Source organism: Caloenas nicobarica, chromosome Z (genome assembly GCF_036013445.1).
Source record: "Caloenas nicobarica isolate bCalNic1 chromosome Z, bCalNic1.hap1, whole genome shotgun sequence".
Lineage (NCBI taxonomy): Eukaryota > Metazoa > Chordata > Aves > Columbiformes > Columbidae > Caloenas > Caloenas nicobarica.
The window spans coordinates 92,448,514-92,469,287 of NC_088284.1; the positions used below are offsets into that span (position 1 = coordinate 92,448,514).

Genomic DNA, 20,774 nt, shown 5'->3' on the forward strand with positions numbered 1-20,774 from the left:
CTTCCTTGATAGTTAAGATACTTCCACTATGACAGTCAGATACACTAGAGCTACCTGAAAAATGTTTCGTATCACTGAGGAATTTATGCAGGAAACAAACATGCATAATTCTTCCTGAACAGTAACATCGCACAGGAAAACCTCACCTATCTAGAGATGCTCCTATAAAAATCAGTCAATCTTCTGAAGAATAAATCCTTTATTTAACAGATATTCTTTAAAAAAAATCAATTTCCATAACAGAAATCAAACCTATGCATGTCACACGAGACATCCTGAAGGCAGCAGTTGTTGAATATTGACAGTTGCCCAGCGCACTGAGGAAACACAGGCTATGCAAAATGAGTAACTGCATTTATTTATTACTATTGCCTAGTAGGAAGACCAGACAGGAATAAAAATGTACTTTTAAAACATTTATGCTTTTCTTTCGATGATATCACCTCTAGCACCTGGCCCCTCCTCTAGCAACACTTCCAAAGTAATACTGTTCTTTCAAAATAGTCTGAACAAAATTAACACACTTTGTTCTGTTTTCAGTCCCTCATGTACTAATAAAGAGCTAAGCAGAAAGATGTAAGTATGGAAAAAAGTCTCTCAAGCACTTTCTTATTTCAGTCATACCTTAAGGCAAATTTGTAAATTTTAAGGGAATATCTCAAGAATTAAGCATAGAGCTTGTGAAACTCTTTTCCTTTGTACCTTTTGATCGCTTAACTTCTTCAGAGAACAGGTATGCACAGCAATAACCCCTCCGAAGTATCTTAGGATAAGACCATGTTAGTGATGTTTACGTAATTTTTACATCTGCAAGTATTTCTTAAAGTAAACTTACATATGCAGTCCAACTGTACAAGACAAAATTTCAGTAGTTCAGTGTGATGGCATTTCAATGAGTGTAAATGTTGAGGGCAACCAGGTAAAACTACCTCAGTATCTCATTTCCACATAAAATACATGAAATCAATAACAGAATATGGTATCTTCTCAGAGTCTCATATCTTTAAAAAAAGGATGCAGCAAAGCCTCTTTTGCAGTTATTCTTGTTGCAGGGTTTAAGTCTAGTAGCTTATCAAGCAGGTCATATGCTTCATCAGGAACCTGATCCCACCCTTTCATGTCTGTTGCCTTCATTTCCAAGGCACCATCACCTTCCGGAAGGCTCTTTATGTGTCGAATTTGTTTTCTGAGTGTCTCAGGAGAACATGGTTTGTCTGCTGCAACTGGTAAAGCTGAGTCATTTACAGACTTGCTGGGCACTTCACCCTGGGGTCTCCTGCAGCTGCTGTTTGTTCCTCTCAACTTCTCACAGAGAGTTCTTAAGTTTTGTGCTGGGACAACTTGGGTACACAGAACTGATTTACCTAGGAAAAACATTTACAGTAAGTGACATTTTATTATACATTGTATGCAACTGTAACTTCTAAGTTTGATTCAGAGAATCTTTTTGCGTTTCAGTGTCATTTTAACAGAACTCAAGAAAATATCCTGATTTTTTCATCTCTGTCTGGAGAATGAAAATCCATGCTGTCGGTTGCACTTCCAGGTAGCAAGTGCTGCAGCATTTGGCTTGCAAACAATTAGAGGAATGATTATTTTAGTTTTTTGGTGTGTTTTGTGTTGGTTTTGTTTTTTAAAAACAGGCCATCTGTTGGGTTTTGGTTTTGTTTTTTTGTACTAGCCTGTCCTGAGGTGGGGGGAAGCAAGGTTTACATCATCTAAATATTAAGTCACGTTGACTTAAGCCTCCAGGGCAATTTTGCAGGAATAGAAACATTGCCTCAAGAATTCTAATCAAGTGCCAGTAGGAAACATTTAGTTGGCATATTTTCACCTCAAGTGGCCCTAACTTAGTGAAAGGCAGTAGACAGGTTGGCAAACCTACGGCACGAAGTACCCCATATACAAATTATAGAAGATAGGAAGATACAAAACTTGCCTAAAACTCTGTATATATAACTAGTACTTTTATTATTTTACATGCAAAAAGTGTGATTTAGCTCTAAAATGACTCCCAAATCTAAAAATATATTTTTATATATATGTATTGAAAAAATCACAGATTGTAAGTCACTGCATTAAATAGCAGACCAAGCATACATTTTCCCCTTTTCCCCATAATTAAGGTTTGCATACCAAAAGTTTTGGCAGCCTGAATGGTTTCTCTGGATCCACGAACTGTCATGATTTGTGCCAAAGCAGTTAAATCATCACTTGCTTTGTAAAATGGATACCGTCCACTGAGCAGAGAAAGGAATACAATTCCTGCAGACCACATGTCAATTGCTGCAATCAAAAGCAAACTTAGTAGTAACTAAAGTCAAGATTTCATCACAAACAAAAACCACAACTTTCCTTAACAAGAAATTATGACCTGAAAGGTTTCTATCAGAAAAATTGATGTTCTGGATTACTTACTGACTTGGGTCACAGAGATAACACTCCAGCAAACAGTGGAAATTACTATGATTAGATCAAAGAATAATTTCCTGCTTTGATGCAGAGGGAGTGCTTAAGCTTTTCCATAGAATTTTTCGTATGAGTAATTCTATTAACCTCAAACATTACTTTGGTACATTTTAAGTTTAGCAAGTTGTTTTACCTAGGGAGTTGAGAGGGGGTGAAAAACTGGTTAGTTTTGATATTTATTTCAGTTTACCTCATGTGAAAAAACCTTATATAAAGATCGTAAATAAAAAACAATTAACAAATTAATGGGAATCTGGTTTCTTACCGGGACCAAGGCTGCCACAGTTAGGCAGTACTAAAAAATTTCTCTTGCTGTGAACTTTGTTCCTCTCTAATACAAAATCACTTGACAAGATAGCCAGTTTAAGAACGGTAATAGAAGTTATTCATCTCTTTCATCGTGTTATGAAGAGTACAGAGAGTACTCTGGGGATAGATGCCAAAGTATGATGGAAACTTTAATACTGAAAGTTATGAGAATACCTGTCTGCAATAATTTTTTGGCTCACTAAGGTCCACATAGCAAGGAAAGTGAAGGAGAAAGTTTGAAGGATTCTCAAACTCTAAAGAGAACAATTAACAGTTGGGAAATAAAGCCATAGTTATTCTACTTGTCTTCAAAAAAATAGGTAGTAAAATAGGCAGTAATTAATTTGGACATTTTATTTGGAAACACTATTAGCAGAGGACTTTGGAAAAAAAGTATTAAGTTGACTTCAGTTGTAAAACCAGATTTTAAGTCTTTTATTAAAAAAAAAAAATCCAAGTTAATCATTTGGCACAATTTACGGTGGAAAAGTCTTCTATCTTCTTCATAGTTCCAGTAAAAAGCTTTAGTATTACTGCATCTCTGAAAAGATCACACTATCTTCTTCGAGCTGTTGTGCGTCACCCCAAGTAAGTGATTGGGAAAGCTGGAGTCACGAAGGTCAAGACCTTTAAAGATGTTTAATTACTTAACTCTTGCTGATATTAATAGACATTATATATCTGAATGGCTAGTAAATAGTAAATCCTGGCCCTACAATTCTAGTAGAGCTGGGATCATCAGCAAAGTGCAAGATCCTGTGCAAGGGCATCAAAATCACGATTCCTCTCTCTGCTTGTACCCAGTGTTATCCAACCAGCAAGGCCGACCGAGGAAAGGGGAGCAGAGGGACAGTCCAAGCTGAAGTGCAACTGGATCTGCATAACATCAGCTTGGGAGTTTCAGTTGTGTTCCCCGCACTGAACCTGGGTCAGATGCACTGAGGTAGCTCTGGATGGAGTCAGCTGGATCCAGCTGGTAAGTTGGGCTCAGCACAGAGACCAGAACTAGTACTACGATTGGCAGGAATACAAGGAGGTGACTACAGCTGTCCCAGATGGAAGCGGACAAGAGTATTTGTTAGTTCAAATACAACGTAATCTCATAAATATTAGTATTCGTCTACCCTGTTCTAATTAAGGCCTTTGTTGAGCTACTACAGGAGCTCAGCACCACTGACTCAGTACTTTCAGGGCTGCCTGTGCCACATCCAAGGCTTTCCAGATTTACCCATATTTTCTGTAGTCCTGCTCTCCATTACCCTAGAGAACAGAAAACCGTCTGAAAGCATATTTAAAACTAGCACATGTCCAAGATTTCCTAGGTATGTCTTCCTTCTGCCTAAATTCTGTCTAGACAGTTTCAGAGATTGTCTGAACTTGTTCTGGATTTCTGGATGTCTCCTAGCCCATAAAGCTGGCTGTTACAGCACAGGAACTCCAAACAGGCTGCCCTGCCTCTAGTCACCCCACGCACACCCACAGCACAGATGTTGTTGCAAATCACATTAAGCTATCTAAGCATAAGCTCAAATGTATTGTTAAGTCTATTCTGAGTGTGCATACACACCTGAAGTACTGAAAATTGACAATACCAAAAAGGTATTCAGCAAAAAAAGTGGCTAAAAACTGTTATTTTAAACCAAATTTTTGAGGACGTTTGTATTTACACCCCTTTTTCATAAGTCAAAAGTCCTGGTCATACACCAAATTTTTAACAGGTAACTTTGCTTTTATTGGTCCCAGACTATTGAAACTTATTAACCTGATAGTTTTTAAGCCTGAGAAATTAAAGATTGCAAATGTAAACAAACCCCCTCCCATAAAAAAGACAACATAATCAGCATAAATGAGAGAGATCAAAAGGTGGAAAAAACGGTATCAGTTTCAGTGTGTTGTGCAGTACCTGTGGTCTGAGTGGGACACTTTGTTAACACTTCTGGTGCTCTGAATCCAGGTGTTCCTGCCCTGGGAGCAACTTGCTGACACCTTATAATAAGAGACAAACATGTTTAGAATATAAAAGTTGATAAATAAGTTCTAACTATAATAATGCTTAATATTATTTTTAGAATATACATGTGTAAGGTGTGTAAACAGCCTAACTCAACTTTATTGAAGTTTTATAGAAGTTTGAAGCATCTTATCTAGTATGAAATGATGGTGTTGCATAAGGCAATAGCCTTATTATATTATCTATTACATTATCTAGCATAAGGTAATACCACAGAAATACTAATTGTATACTTCACTCACAATGACTTTTAAAAATTTCATTCAACAGCAGCGGCATTTTTGCTAAAGGCTTGTTTACATAGGAAACTTTAAAGTTGAGACTAATTAACCAAAGGCAAAAAAACCGCACTATATTCTTGCATGTGGATGTTCTGGCTTTGTATCAGTCCACAACAAACTACAGTTCACTATTTCTGAGTGTTGACAGGAATTTACTTTGCTAGATTAACTAAAAGGTGTGAGATTTTTAAAAACTTTCCAGAGCTTTCTTATATGGCTGAAAGTGCCATCCTTTTATGGGCCACTTCTGAGTGTGGTAAAATCCTCACTGAATATTTCTGAAATGAAGTTGGTATCACCAGCCTGGGAAGAGAAGGACCCCACAGTTTCATGACTGTGCCTAGTAAGCAGAATTCTCTGCATTAATCTGTATTCCTTAATGTGTGGATAAAAGGCAATAGTAGATCATAACCAAAGCTAGCTGCAGAGGGATGCAGTTGAACTGACTTATTAAGATTCTGTGTCTATTATTAAAAGTTAAACATTATTTTTTAAATTAACAAAACAGCCATGTTTCCTTTTTATTCTACATTTCATGATTTCCATAATCCAAACTGTGGCATGATTTAGACCTATTAGGTAACTACTAATGACAGATTGATATATTGTCTTCTTTAAGTGTTGTAATTAACTCAAGAGATTTTCTACAACACATGTAGGTGGATAATTACAAAAAAAAAATCATTAACAGTGAATCTCTCTTGCTGCAGATATCAGTGAACCAGTTACTCCATGAATTCCATGAACTATTCTTGTTTAAAAAGAGCATACTCAGTGTCTTAACGGTTGCACAGATCAAAAGCTATCTTTCACCGACTAAATCAGCTGTCCAGTAAATCTAAGTTTCTGACCTTGCTTGACAGCACAGCAGACAATTTTACAACATTATCAAAGCAAATTACCTTGAAAGGCAAACACTGCAAACTCTGTCTGTTGCATAACAGTCACAGGTCAGGTTTGAGGGACAACCACTGGCAGCTTTCCTGGCTGCCCCGTTGCTCACTGTTTTGGTAGAAACAATCTTCTTCTTTGTTATTAACTTCCTAGATGAAACGTCTATCACCTTGGATTGTTTTATGAGCTGCAATGTAGATATTTTAGACAAGGTGACATATTTAAGAAAGTTCCCTTTATATACAGATAGGAAGACTGAACAGGTGTGCAAGAGCGAGAAGCTGCAATTTTACAACAGAAGAGAGGAAACTTTTTTAACAATATCACAACATCTATAAAAGACACTGGAGCTTTCTAAATATCCTGATTTCCTCCCTTCGGGAAACATTTTTCAGTGCTTACTAAAAAACAATATACATGAGAGATTCTGAAGCTACAAGACAAGTATTTCTAAAGTTACTATATTACTTTAAAGAATTTGTTTGGTTCAACATGAGAGTAAAACCAATAGTATATGAAATTCCACAGCAACACACAAGCACTAACTCTAATTCTACAGTAAGATAATCACTGTTGGCCAAATCCTTTAATTTAGTTGGGGTTTCCCTTCCTCCTTGTCATATTAAATACTAATCACAAAAAGTATGGAAGAACATCTATTACAGGTTTTCTCTCCAGCTACAACTGCCAAATAAAAAAAAAGAAGTTTCACAAGCTAAGTCTACCTTAGTTGCACAGCGTACAAACAAGATCAGCTAGGGAGACAGCTACAGAACTGGCTCTTTCAGTTTCAAAAGGGACTGAAACAAAAATGAAAAATTCTTCAGGACTTTTGAAGACACACTTAATAATCTGCTCAAAAGCTTTTAGTTTCACAGCCTCCTGGAACGGTGTTCAGTCTTACAGAATAACCAGGTCTCTAATTTTTCAAATCTGTAACAGATCGCTCTTACTGATGGGTCATGCTTCTTACTTTTGTATTCGCGTTCTCCTGGTATGTGGAGCTATAGACATTGAAATTCCTCTCTCCGAAGACAGAGCGCTGGACAGAAGGGTGCACAGAATCCTCCTGCAATACCAACACAAAGCACGATAAGGATCCTGTCCAACACAGTCAGCTGGACACTGACAGTTCAGAAAAGTGTGAAGTGACATAAAACAAGAACAGCTGCACGGTAAGTCATTTTCAGGCATCAGTTTACTGCGGATGAAGAAAACGTGGTATAGACAGAACAGCAAACATGCTTACAAAACTAATCACACCTCAGAAGCACCCTGAGACAATGTGAATGTCACGGTGCCGCAGCTGTTACGCAGCGCAGTAACAGAGATGCACTGCCGGTTGGCTCAGGGAGGAGTCCCACAGCACGGCGGCTGCCCACAGGTAACCTGGGCGCTGCGCAGCCCGGGCGCTGCTGCACCCAACAGGTACGAGGTGACCCCGGCGGGGTTCCCAAGCCGGGCGCTGCCCGGGAGCGCTGTGAGCCCCGCCCCGCCGCGGGGCGCTGCCTCTGGGCCGGGGTTGCAGCGCCCCCTGCTGGACGCAGCGGTGCATCAAACACGCAACAACCGTAACGAAAACCACGCAGAACCTTTGCTGCTCTTCCTGGTCTCGTCGGAATTTTGGACAGTGAGCCGGGCCTTTTCTCTGCTGCTTTGGAGGCCGGCTGCTGAGCTGCCTGTTTAGGTGCCGTGGCACTGACACAAACCCCACTGCCCGAGGCTGTGCCGGGATTATTCTGCAAATAACTTCCCTGCTGGTCTTCGCAGTGAGCAGTTTTGAGAAGCTCAATTTTCGTATCAGGGGTTCCTTGTGCCAAGCCAAAATCTACCAAGGCATACCTGAAAGACCAAATTTAGAATCAGGAGTCACAAGGCATACACCAATAAGTTCAGTTTACTATTCATTGCTTGTTTACTTATCTTTCTCTCACACTTTACTGAATATGTTGCTTATCTGTACTGTTGCCAGCATCACAGTTCAATTTTCCTCCTTTTCCTCCTCTTGTCCTCTCTTACCTATCCCCTCTTAATTCCTTGTTTCTTGTCTTCTCAAGTGCATACTTTGTCCAACGGTGTTAAAAAATATTCCCAGCAGCTTCTTTCTGGGGTTCTTCTAGTCCTATAGCTCTGAACCATCAGCCAACAGACTCGACCCTTGCAGGATTCCATGGGCAGAGGCACAAATGCAGGAGTGAAGACAGACGAGACTAACAATGCTGAAGCTTTGCCAGACTTCAAGCAATACTACGGGAATTTATTTCAGTCTTCAAACAGGCAAGACTGCATTAGTTCACCGTTCAGATCTGTCTTTAAAAGAATTACTTATCTGGCTTTAGAAGAATTACTTTTTGCTGCAACCAGTACAGAGACAATCCAGCTGTCTCTGGGTCTCGGACAAACTCAACTCCATAGCCTCCACACCCAAAACAGAGCCTAAGGCTCAAAGAAATGCTGGAAGAGCAAACTGACAGTACAAATTGATTTGACAGATTAAAACCAACCAAAAAACCAAAACCACCCAAAAAACCAACAAACACCAAAAAAACCCACACCACCAGTATTTCCCAAATTTTTTAAGATTGTGGATTAGCAAAATATAATCAAACCTCCCCTATAAACTTTGACTACATAGAATCATAGAATCATTTTGGTTGGAAAAGACCTTTAAGATCATACAGTCGAACGGTAAACCTTCCCTTCTCAAACACCTAAACACAGAAAAGTTTTACAAATAAAAAAACCTTTTTAGCTTTACTACTTAAGCACACGCTATGCAGCTGGAAGGACAAAAACCACAAAAGCCCAATGGACTGTTCTGCCAAGGCACACATCCCCAAATAAGATCACATTATGGTCACCTGGTCAGACTTACTCTTTTAGCCGCCTGTTGTAGAGAAAGTTACTGGGCTTGACGTCGCGGTGAACAATACCAAAGTGATGAATGCGCCTCAATGCTTTAAACAGATTAAACATGTATTCCCTCACTTCTTTGAAGGAAAGAGAATTCAAAATGTCCTGAAAGATTATTTGGATACTGTAATTATGCAACTGCTTTAATTAAAAAGTTTTACTACGCATAAAACGTCTGGGACTTACCAAGAAGGATTCATGTTCCAGATATGGCATAACAATAACCACATGATCATTTTTCCTAAAGCAATATTTAACTCCCATAACATTATCTTGTCCCCTGGAAGAAAAGTAATGTCACTGAATAAAGACCAGAAGATGGATGTTTCTTTTCCTTTATTTCTTAAAAAATTCGGTCAGGCTTTCTTTTATAATCTAATTTATATTTTGACAGCCGTCAGTAGCTATTGCTGTTGCTTGCCATTGCTATGTTCCATTTGAGTCCTGTAATCTGCAATGAGGGCTCCACAGATTATTTGTAGGGCCACAGTTTGTAATTGTGCTGCAATTAAATATAAGACCGAATCTTCATGATACCAACTGCTTTAACAAGGTGCTATTCAGCACATTCTAGCAACAAGTATTCATTCTTAAAACCATGTTTTATGATGAAGAGATTATTTTCCCAAGCATTTCAGAACTGGAATTTTTGTTGTCACAGAGATACATCACAGAACTTCTCAGATGGAAAATACAGCACCATCCGCAAACTGAGACTAACAGAAACAGGCATCCGTTACAGGTAAGACACTCCATTTCTTATTTGCTCTTGATAAAAAGAATAGGCATTTCTGCAGTTAAAAAAAAGGCAAGTGAAGTGCCAGAACTTCAAATAAATAAGTACAGAACAGCAAGACAACGTGCAGCAGTTTAGTCACGACAAACATGATTTTTTGGTTATGTACCCTGCTACTGTGAGGCACTGAAGTTCAGCAGCAATGCGCAGAGGGTGGCTGGTTGGAATCAAGTGTTTCAGAGCCATTTTTTCCTCGTGTCCTGTTTGTAGTTGTGCTGTGGCCAAGTAAACAGAACTAAAAGTACCTGTAAAGAAGGGAGAAAAACACTGTCTTCAGCATTTTTAAGTCAATTCAGATTTTTACAGGAGGGATCTAACTGTTCACAATCCTGCAGTATACTTGATACTACATCAAAAGCAGATTCTAGGAGATAAAAATGCAGTTCCTTTTTTCTGCCACTGAATTCGGTGATCTTGTATACAAGTTTTTTATGTCAGTAAAAATGCAAATGTAACACTGTCTAACTTGCCTGGGACACAGAGCTCTTTGAATGTAAATTTCCTATCTTTGATTTGCTTTCTTGTTTAGGTAGCTGGCTTTCATCTGACATCTAACTCTTCTCTCCCTGCGATGTAAGTGGGCTATATAATGCTAATCTGGAAAGCACTGCCTTTACTATTCAAAGCTCTTCCGAAATTGCTACATTTTTCCTAATTCTGTTCCCTTATCTGTAAAGTAAGACTTCTCACATGATGTGTAACTTTACTATTTGTTTGCCCAGAGCATTACCGCATAGACAGAACATGATACTCATTTGAGAAAGAAGTGTATTCAGACTGTCTGATACTTACCCACCCATTTAATTAAGGGTCTCCAAATATACCTCTTAGGAGGTTAATTTATCCTAATGATCTGAGATATTTGAACATACAAACGGAATCATTGCTCCATATGAACAAACAGTACAAATTACTTTTTATTACACTTTAAGTATTGTGTTTGCATCATGCTAGTTCAACAGTCTCTAAGTGCGTACATACGTCAAAATGCCAGCAAAAACTCTAAATACTTCTTACAGTAATAAAATCTAGAGTCCCACACATTCAGTAGAATTGATAATAGCAACAAGAGTTACCAAGTTGACCTAAGACATTATTTTTGGTGGTGACAACTTCTAAAATGAAAGTGACTCCAGCGTAGAATCCTAAGTTGAAGCTTGTTTTCTCATAAAGCTGCAGAACTGCAAGTGGTATTTTTTAAAACCATTGTTTGCTCCCAATAGCAAAATCAGAGTACTATTCATAAACAGAGATTTTGTTTAATTATACTATCTTTATTATGATAGGCAGAAGTCCTTTTGTTTTTTGCTTGGAAATTTTGTATTGCTGTGGTGAATGGAGCTGGGTTTGGTTTTAGTTTGCTTTTTTGGGGGCGAGGAAGGGGGATGTGGTCTGATACAAAAACTTTTACCCAACTAGCCTGCTCTCACAGGTATTCCATCACGAAACCCATAAAACAATCCAGCTTCTCATCAACATCTTTGTTTAAAAGCGTGGACTATCACAAAGCATTTTAGATATCAAATGGATAAAGTTCTAAACAGTGCTGAAATCCCACAGTTGGAAGTATCTAGAAATCTATTTATAGTCATGCCTAATGTTTATTGAAGGTATCTGCAATAGTATCTGTTGAAGGCAAGGTATACACAAATGTTCTAAAATCTGACACTGTATGTCTTAAAAAAAAAAAGTGTGGGCTTTTTTTAACTGAAGCGGCTATAATCTTTCAGTCTCCTCCTCCAGTTCTGCCCATAGGGTTTCGGTGAAAACAAAGCCAAGCTAAGGAACAGCAGTTAAGTACATCAAAACACAGCTGCATATAAATAGATTTCTCATGTAAAACAGAAAAAGAATAGAATGTCAAGACTTATTTACTCAGATCTACCTCACAAAATTTTAGTTGTCGAAACTGGAATGCTGGTTTTTCAAAAGGCTTTAATATACCAGATTTTCAAGAAAATATCTTGAAAATGTCCATAATTAGCACAGCTCTATGCTCAGCAACATATCAGAATTCATACAGAGACCAAGAAGTAAATTAAAAAGGCATTTGGCTTAAATTGCATTTATACATTTTAAGTTAGAAATACAAAAAGCAACCGAAGTCTAAGCAGGCAAAAATAAAACATTTACCTTCTCCAATTTTGTCCTTAATTTTGAACACATTTACAAGCTGTGGCACTGCTTCATAAAGTTTTTCAATATCTTTTTTTATACCTGCTGTGGAGAGAATGGGGAAAGTAAGTTAGGAATTTTATAGCTTGATTGAATATCCGATCTATATTTGAGATCACAGATCACACTTCAGTTCACAGGACTGTGAATTCACAGAAACGGAAGACAAAAACCAGCTGGCAGGTGTCTACCCCTGCTGCCATTACCCTCTGCTCACTTGGTATTGTTGTTGTTCATCATACTCCCTTATAAGCTGCAGCATTTAATTTTATTTTTTTTCACTTATCCACCACCTGGCAGTTCCTGAGAGGGTAAAAGCCTCTGGTTAGTGAGACATCAGTTTATAGCTCATTGATAAATGTTTTCAGGAGATTTGAAATGTCAATTTCATAAAGGACAAAACTATAATAGTTGTTTCTGTAAACACAGGAGCACATTCATGGGATGCAAATAAAAAACATAGGATTTGGGGTTTTTTTAGATCAATAATGCAATCTTTCACACTGTTACTTAAATAGTAAACACAAAAAACCATGTTTGCTCTGCGTGTAAGTTGCTGCACTTTGTGCTGCCATCACTAGATGGCATAACAAGGATGATGTTCTGTATTATTTCAAAAATTACGTAGTTTTCCATTCTGTTTACAAATCCTTGTAGTTTCAGTGTTCTCTATACCCTGCGCAAGAATTCACTTCTTTTGAAGTTATGATGTAGATGCTGTGACTAATTTCTGTAAACCAGGGGTGAAGAATATTTTATTATACAGAAGTAAGCACAAACTGGTATTTGGAAAGTCAATCAGATGGAAGAAAAAGATGTGTATACATTTTCCATCCTAAAAAATAAACAAGAAATTAAATTTAACATAAATATGTAAATTGTATGCATACATAAAAATGTACTATGTTTTACCATAATAGTAAGTCAAAAGCAATGAGAATTATTTTCAAAATATCACCGATATGCAAGAAACAAAGCACGGATTAGCATGCATCTCCAGCCTTCGATGTTAGCTCTACTTTATGCAGCAACAAAACCCGAAGTCTGCCTAAAGAACCCTTTCTTCCTGGTAAAAGCCCAATAAATTAGTCGGTAATTCAAGTTACAATTAACTTTCCATTGTAACTTTTTTTATTTCAAAAATTTATAAAAACCGACATACTAAAAATACTTTTGAGAACTGAAGCCTGGTGCCTCTCTTGCTATCCATTTACCTATTTTTTTTTTCCTTTAAGTTGTTCCCTCTGCCTCCAAGTTATTTTGTTTTAAGTAATTTCAGGGGGAATATTCGGGGAATAAAAAAAAAACCCTATGCTACACACCAAAACCACTAACATTCATTTATGATACTGTTTTGGTCAACAAATACAAGTAAAAGGTTAATCAGTTCTGCTAGGAATCACACTTTAAAACTTCAAAAATATTCTAGGGTAAAAATGACCAGACTGGTACTAACAGTCATGATGTGCAGGACCCTGTGTCTAATAATCCCTTAGGAAAAGGCAAAGGAAAACTGGTCAACTGTACAGTTATTCTGGTTATTCCCCAATTTTACAGAACCAGATCAAGTGAAACACCCTGAAAAGTAGGAAATTGAAAGTCTGACAGAGCACTTCATTTTACTGTCAATATAGTAAAAAATTCTGCTGAAAATAACATTAAAAATTCAAGAAGTTACTATGGAACTTTTTTTGAATTGACGGCATTCATGTTGCCCACATGCTCAGAAATTTCCCTCTTATTGCTGTAGTTCTTGTTGTTTTATCACTAAAAAGAATTGCTGATAAAAAGCTTTATCATTTAAAAAAGTGGTATTTCCAGTTAGTTTGCACAGTAATTTCAACTTTTGACACAAATACTCACGTATTGCATAACAAATGTAAGGCATTCGAGAGAATACAGGAAGGGGGAAAGGCTGATGTTTGTTCCGTGTTCCCCAGGAACACTCAAAGACAATAAAAGACGAAACCACATAACAGAACTATAGAGAACTTAACAGCAAAATGTTATTGCATCGCTCAAACACACAGGGGAGATAATCCAGTTATTGGGTTCTGAAACACTCTACGCAAACTTCGTCCCAAGAGGTTAGTAGCCACAGGGCAGAGCTAGAAAATAGTTTTCAACAGTGATACAGTTCTAACAGGCTCTATTAGAACAACATTGTTCAGAACTAGTTTGCTATCTAACTTGCTCCAGATAAAGTTTGTTCCAATGCTTGCATTTTAGTCTGACTTCTGATGAGAGTTGCTTAAGCTTCAGTTTTTACTTAGAAAAAAATATACTGACAGTAACTTACAACATCAAATTTGGGCTGGAATTCCTCCAGTAAAGTTGCTTTGTTACGAAAAAAATACTTGAATCTGGCAAAGACCAGGACTCCTAACAAGGACTCAAAAGGCACATCTTTTAAGTCTTTAGAAAACAGCAGATTTCTGTTTCCCTTACCATAGCAGGTTTGAGGTTGTTTTGTGCCACCAGTCTAAGAGTCCTGAGGTCGACACTGACAACGATGAAAAGCTCTCTCCGTAAGTGCTAACGAATCTGCCAAATACGCCGGTTTTTGTCTGACACTGAATTCGGGTTCCTGCCCGGACAACGTTCCCTGCTGACCCAGCTACACATCCCAGGCCAGACTGTGCACCAAGACCAATCCGCATTTAGCACATACCGGAGAGCTTGCTGTTCTGCTCCTGCTTCCCATGGACGTCTGCAGCCTGGCGAGGGTGCTGCTCATCACAGTGAGGCTTCAGCACTGTCTCCATCGCAAAACAAACCCAAAGTACAAAATCCAAGACTTTGAAGACCACTCCTGGGCACCTGGGGGAGTAAGGATATCTGGTGAGACACTTCCTGGCCTTGCACTTAGTTCCTGAGATGAGATTTAGGGGGTCTGGTGAGTTCTCCTACGCTACCTAAAACAACAAAGCATCACCCATCATCCCAGAGAAAAACTAAACCAGTAAACCCATTCTATCACTAGTGAGAGGAAAAAGCAGGGGAAGGGAAGGAGAACTGCAGGATAAGCTTAGACACAAGTGATTTTCTTTCCTCTCTTGTGTGTTTCCTGATTCACATTAAAGCGTTATCTTTTCCCTGAAGCTTGCTTTGAAAGGCAAGGCACTGATGCACACAGAATAGCTGCATCGCATACTGCAACACCCATACAAAGACAGAAAACCCGAAAGAAATTACCAGAGAAAAAAATATCTTCTCAATGTAAGAGATTTCTCTGCCTTCTAGATAAGATCAACAAAAGGCATAATTATTTGTTGCCCTCCCCACAACAAGAAATAATAGCACACACTTATTTTGAAATGCTTCTTCCCAAATCTTGGAAACAATGTAAACAGAACTGTGAATTCATAAAGTGTACAATCAAAAAATCCTGATAATCCTATTTCATGAGGAAAAGAAGGGCAGAGAGCTGCAGGGCAGGATAACCAGCGGTGAGCCATCCTGGAAGCACCACCTCTCACAGCTGCCCAACGCTGGTTCCAAAGATGTGGCCTGTAACTGTGCCAAACCTTCAAAGTTCTGGCTGAACTTTTCTACATGGGGGAAATACATTCTGAAAAACTCCAAATTAAGTGACTCATCTGGTTCAGCTATGGAGCTAGAAATATGTTTTGCCCCTAAAGAATTCGAGCTACCTTTAGTCTGTCATTGTTGTGCAACAGAATGGGGACCGGCAACGGCTGCTATTTTTGAGGGAGCTTTGCTGGAGAGCGGGACTTGGGAAGGAATGGAAGGAGATAAGACATTTTTCTCCTCTCCCACGGGTAGACGCCCGCTGGTAGTGCCGAGTAGGCAGACAGGCCTGTTCCAAACCTGACACAGCACGGCCTCATTGGCAGAATAAAGCGTGCAAATTAATACAGACGCCCCCGCCTCACCACAGCCCGCTCGCTCTGATCCCGCCCCGCGCCAGCCCCAGCTCACGGCTGGTCACAAACAACACGGCTGGAAAAAGAAAAGGAACGTTTCTGCCTGTCCACAAACCACCATGGGAACGCGTTGGTGGCTCGCAGGCCATGAGGAGGCTGAAAGGGGCTCAGTAACCCAAGGTGTCATCTCCATTCAGGTTAAACGCACAAGCTACTGTCTGCAGAACCAAATGCCTTGAATACTTGAGCACATTAAGAAAATGTTGACTAATTTGGAAGTGAGATTAACAGTTATAAAATGGAACATCAAACAAAGTTTGATTCAGTCAGATATTTAGTTTTTACATTAAAAAACACTCAAAAGACACCATGAGAGATAAAAAAGAGGAGGACAAATATGATCCAAAGTTCCAGCTCAAAGAACTTTCTTGCAGTTAAATTGCATCCTCAGGTAAAAAAATGTTCTCCATAGTATCACGATAAGAAGAAAAACAAAACAAAACCAAACCACAACATAGTGACAGATTCAAGCAGACCACATAGGTTCAGGGTCTTCTGAGTCAGATATTTGAACCTTGCCTACAAAAGTTAGTGACAGTGCTGCCGAGTCCTCGGCCAAAGCCACACTGCTGTCAGAACAGACTGCTGCCACTGAAATGCAAAGCTCCTTTAAACGGCAACTTACATACCTGGAAAGACCTCAGCGCGTCAAAAATAAAAGCTGGTATTAATATCTCTTCTTTGCCACTTACGAAAAGCCCATGCGGCTGGACTGAGCCCGCAATGAGCTGGTGCTTCCTACGGACACGCAGCGGACCCGCGGGTCCCGGGAGCGGCCGCGGAGCTCCCCCGCCGGCGCGGCGGTTTGCGCGGCCGGACCCCGCAGCGCGCCCCCAGCCGCGGCCCAGCTGCAGCCGGAGCGCGCGGGAGCCGCGCGCGAGCGGCGGGGCCGGGCGCACGCGAGGCGCTGTCCCGCGGGGATCAGCCGGGACTGAGGCGGGGCGGGGCGGGGGACAGAGCGGGATCTCCCCCGGGACGAGCAGGCCGCGCCGGGTCGGGTCCGCCCCGTCCCCGCGGCGGGGCCAGGCGGTGGCGGGGCCCCCGGGCCGCCATGGCCACGGATCACCGGGCGGGGGCGCGGGGGGCGGGCGGGGCCGGGGGACGCGCGGGGACTCACTCACGCGGACAGCCGCCACGCGCCGGAGTTTTGCCTGCTGCCGCCTTTCGCCGACCGCGCCTCCGCGGCCAATCGCGGCCCTCGACGGAAGCCGCCACCCCGACCAATGGGACTGCCGGCCGGAGGAAGCCGTGCTGTTATTGGCCGGCCGGCGGAGAGGCCCGCCCAGAGCGGCGGCCGGCGGCGCGCGCGGGGCGGCAGGGGGCCCGGCCCGGCCTGCGGGGCCGGGGACGCAGCGCGGGGGCCACGGCGGGGCCGAGGGGCTCGCTCCCTGAGGCTCGTGACGAACATCGTGCGGTGGGGAACGAGGGATCCGCGACCAGCCAGCGCCGTGCGGGCGGCGAGCGGTTCCTCGGGGCCGCCCCGCCGTGCCCGCCCTGGCAGGAGCCTGCGGGGCCGCGGCCGGCGCGTCCCGGAACTCGGAGCCGTGCGGGCCCGGCGCGCCGAGGGCTGGGGCTGCGTGAGACGTTGGTGCTCTGTACGTCAACATTCAGCCCTTGCAAATTGTCTTTTCTACGTGTGATTATTGCGAGATAATTGCAATCCCTGGACAAGATCTTGTTCTCATTAGCTCTGCTATACATGCAGTTTATAGTGGAGAGTCCATGAAGCTGCTCTCCACTCACACCAGCGCTGGTGGAGAGCAGAACCTGGCTCGCTGCTTTGTCTTATTGTCTGACTATGTAACAAAAGGGGTTGCACAGATTAAAAACCTGCCTCTTGATTCTGGTCTGCACTGTAGCCACTGACTGACAATGAGCAGGACTAGGAAAAGAGGCTCTTTATTGGAATTATGTTTTGCTGTTGTTTGAAGTTGTGGGATTTTACTGAAGCCAATGCAGTTCCATGTATGTAAATAACTTAGCACTTTTTTCTTCTATCCATTTTGGTCATTATTTCTTTAATTTTAAATTTAAAAAAATATTGTTCCTTGTTAAAGACTAGCTGTCCTGCATTGGATAACACACAGGTCTCGTTTGCTAGACTATGAACCATAATACTTCATGCAGAGATACCCAACTGCACCCCTTGTTCAATAACAACCACGCCTGCAACTGCCGAAGTTCCCAAGGCAACGTCTAACTTGGGTATTACCTTATACTAAGCTGCTCTTAGGTTAACAAAAGGCTTAAAAGCAAAAAGAGGTTCCCCCACTTTTGCTAACTTGTGTAGTCTCCTATTACGCTCCTGCTCCGGCGAGGGAACTGGACTAGATGATCTTTCGAGGTCCCTTCCAATCCCTAACATTCTGTGATTCTGTGAACTTGCTGAGCTGCTTTGGTGCAGCAGCTTGAGATTTTGCTAAATTAGGTATGCTAACTCTCAACAATTTCAGTTAAGGGTGACAGTATTTAAAAGCAGATTATAGAAAACCTTAATTAAATGAGGGATAATTACAAAATAATGCAGGGCAAATTATCTTCTTTCTTTTATCCATGTAATCTTACGGAAGTTGGAAGGGCAGCGTAAACATTCATGAGCACAGGCTTGTCCCAGTGCTAATGACAGGCACCGTCATTCTAAATTAACCTCTTGGGATGATCTTACCTGCAGCCATTGCTGAATACGGAATTGAACCACTGATTACCTTTTCAAACTAATACTTGCAAAATAGCTGGTAATTATTTATAAGTTGCATATTTAACTCTGCTGCCTCCTGGCCAGCTCAGGGTTTCAGCCAGCCTTGGCCTCCCTGCCTTGGAGCCGTCATCACGTAGGACACTGACCTGTCACCGTCCCTGTACAGCTCCCACTGCTGGCATTTCTGTCAGTCAGATCCATCCTCCCTGCTCCCCAGCACTTTGGCTGCATTCATACACGGTGAGAAATCTGTTTCATTATATCATCATCTGATCTAGACCCTGTCTACCTGTGGTTTCTTTCCCTGCAATATCTCAGTGTATATTGGTTCCAACATCTAAAATAATTTTCATTTAGACCCAGGTCATTTATCTACCTTGATCACTTGTCTCCATTTCCTCCTCTCCTATTGATTCAAACATGTTCTGCTCTTTCGTGCTGTCTTTCTGGTGATTCCGGTTCTCCGTCATGTCAAATTTACGTTTATTTGTTCTTACAAGCATAACTGCACTTGTAATATAATCTAATATTGTCTCTCATTTTATTGTCATATTCGTTATAGCCTGCCAGAAACACCAGCCTCGATGCTCGCCTTCTTTTATCTCTTTAAAAAAGACTTTTACCTTCTTGTTTTTCCTCTGTTTAAGGAGGAAGTTCAGTCAAATGGCTGACTCTCCTCATATTAATATCTTCTCAAAAGTCACCTCTTCATCAAAGTGTTTCTTCATGTACATCTTCACAGCAGAGTGACAGATTATGAGCACCATTTCCACTCTATTTCCTCAGTACTTGCTTAAGTATCTCTAGCTTATTTTTGCCTTATCCAGAATGACTGCAGAACAGGTGAAGGCACAGCTTCTGTCTTTACTACAGCATGAGACACTCCTCTGTTGGCTTGGGTAAGGAGAAACCCCTTTGCTGGTGGGGCAGAGAAGGCTCCATCTGCTCATTCAACAGCAAGCTTCTCGTTCTAACAATGAATGCACCCAGGTAGGAACTTCTCAGAAGGAAAGGAAACAAACTACATCAACTGAATATGACAAACACAGCAGCACATCTAATGCTCTGCAAGACAAACTGCTGCACTGTCTTCTCCTGTGGCTTTACGTCTAGGTTGGATCTGAAGGATGACAAGCCAGGCCCATGCAGAACGTTCCTTACGGCTGACAAAGCCCAGCTCTGGAAGCTCACCGAGAAGGGATACAAACATTGCTGTGTGATCGCATCCACCCCTGCCAGAATCTGCAGCTGAATCCAACCTCTTGTATCTGCTGACAGATCTAGAGGAACCCATGCTGACACTAGAGCACATCTATTAATCTCTTCCTGGGTCAATTAAAGTAGTAGAAGTCTTCCTGCATTTGTACTGTCCGCCAGCCATGGAAAAAAAGATAAGCAAGATCCAGGAAGATAGTTAATGAATGTATCCAGCACAAACAGAGGTAGGACATCCTTACATCCCCCTGCTGCCAAGATCATCTGCTCATAAATTAGAAACTTAGAATTAGAAATCAGAAATTACTTAGAAAAGAGCAAATAAGAGTAGTATTTCCCTAGCAGTATTAAATATATATATACATATACACATATATACTAAATTCAGTTTTAACGATCATATCGACTGTTAAATGTATTACTCAGTTTTCATTAACCTAAATGCCACATGCTTTCCAACTTTTAATTCCTCTTTTTGTTAGGCAATTTGATTCTATGGCAAAACTTCCTCTCTTTAACACCAGATCGAGACAAATCTCTTCATGCTATTGTGCCCTTTAGGAATACTGTCAAATTCAATCACTCAGGACTTGGGAGTCTTGCACTAACATGAAGAGATTGATTTGAAAACCATGGGACTACAGTTCTTTTTTCTGTTTTTCATTTTCCATTTCTATACCTTAACCATTTCACAGGAAAGCTGAGATTGCCAGCTTTGCTCTCACATGCAAATGAGCCTTTCCCAATGCTGCGCAGCCCCAGAACAATGACTCGAATGTGGCAGTGACTGTCTCTGCCAGTATCTTCTATCGGTTATATCTGAAATGTCAAGAATTACTGCAGTGTCAGAAAATATACTACAATATAGCAGCCTCTACAGCCTTTTTAAAGGGAGCTAAAAATAGATATAAAAATGACCTCGGGCAAAGATGCAGAGGAATTCTTGACCTTTTATAAACGGTGTCTTGTTCAAACAAAGTATGTTTTAATAAAATCAACAGAAAACATATACCTAAGAATAAGGAATGTAGGCTCTCCTACAGAATGGAAAAGTTTGAAAAGGACT

The 20,774-nt window shown here is 40.9% G+C and overlaps 1 protein-coding gene across 1 annotated transcript; it reads right to left on the bottom strand.

Annotated features, from left to right (window-relative positions):
• Nucleotides 1–984: 984 nt before the first annotated feature.
• CDC7 (cell division cycle 7) lies at nt 985–14,616 on the bottom strand. Its single transcript, XM_065656911.1, has 11 exons — nt 14,520–14,616; nt 11,807–11,893; nt 9,783–9,918; nt 9,064–9,157; nt 8,840–8,982; nt 7,557–7,806; nt 6,938–7,033; nt 5,973–6,151; nt 4,682–4,764; nt 2,137–2,286; nt 985–1,364 (listed from the first exon to the last, which is right to left on the bottom strand). The coding sequence occupies exons 1-11, from the start codon at nt 14,611–14,613 to the stop codon at nt 988–990; spliced, it is 1,689 nt and encodes a 562-aa protein (XP_065512983.1). The 5' UTR covers nt 14,614–14,616; the 3' UTR covers nt 985–987.
• Nucleotides 14,617–20,774: the final 6,158 nt, after the last annotated feature.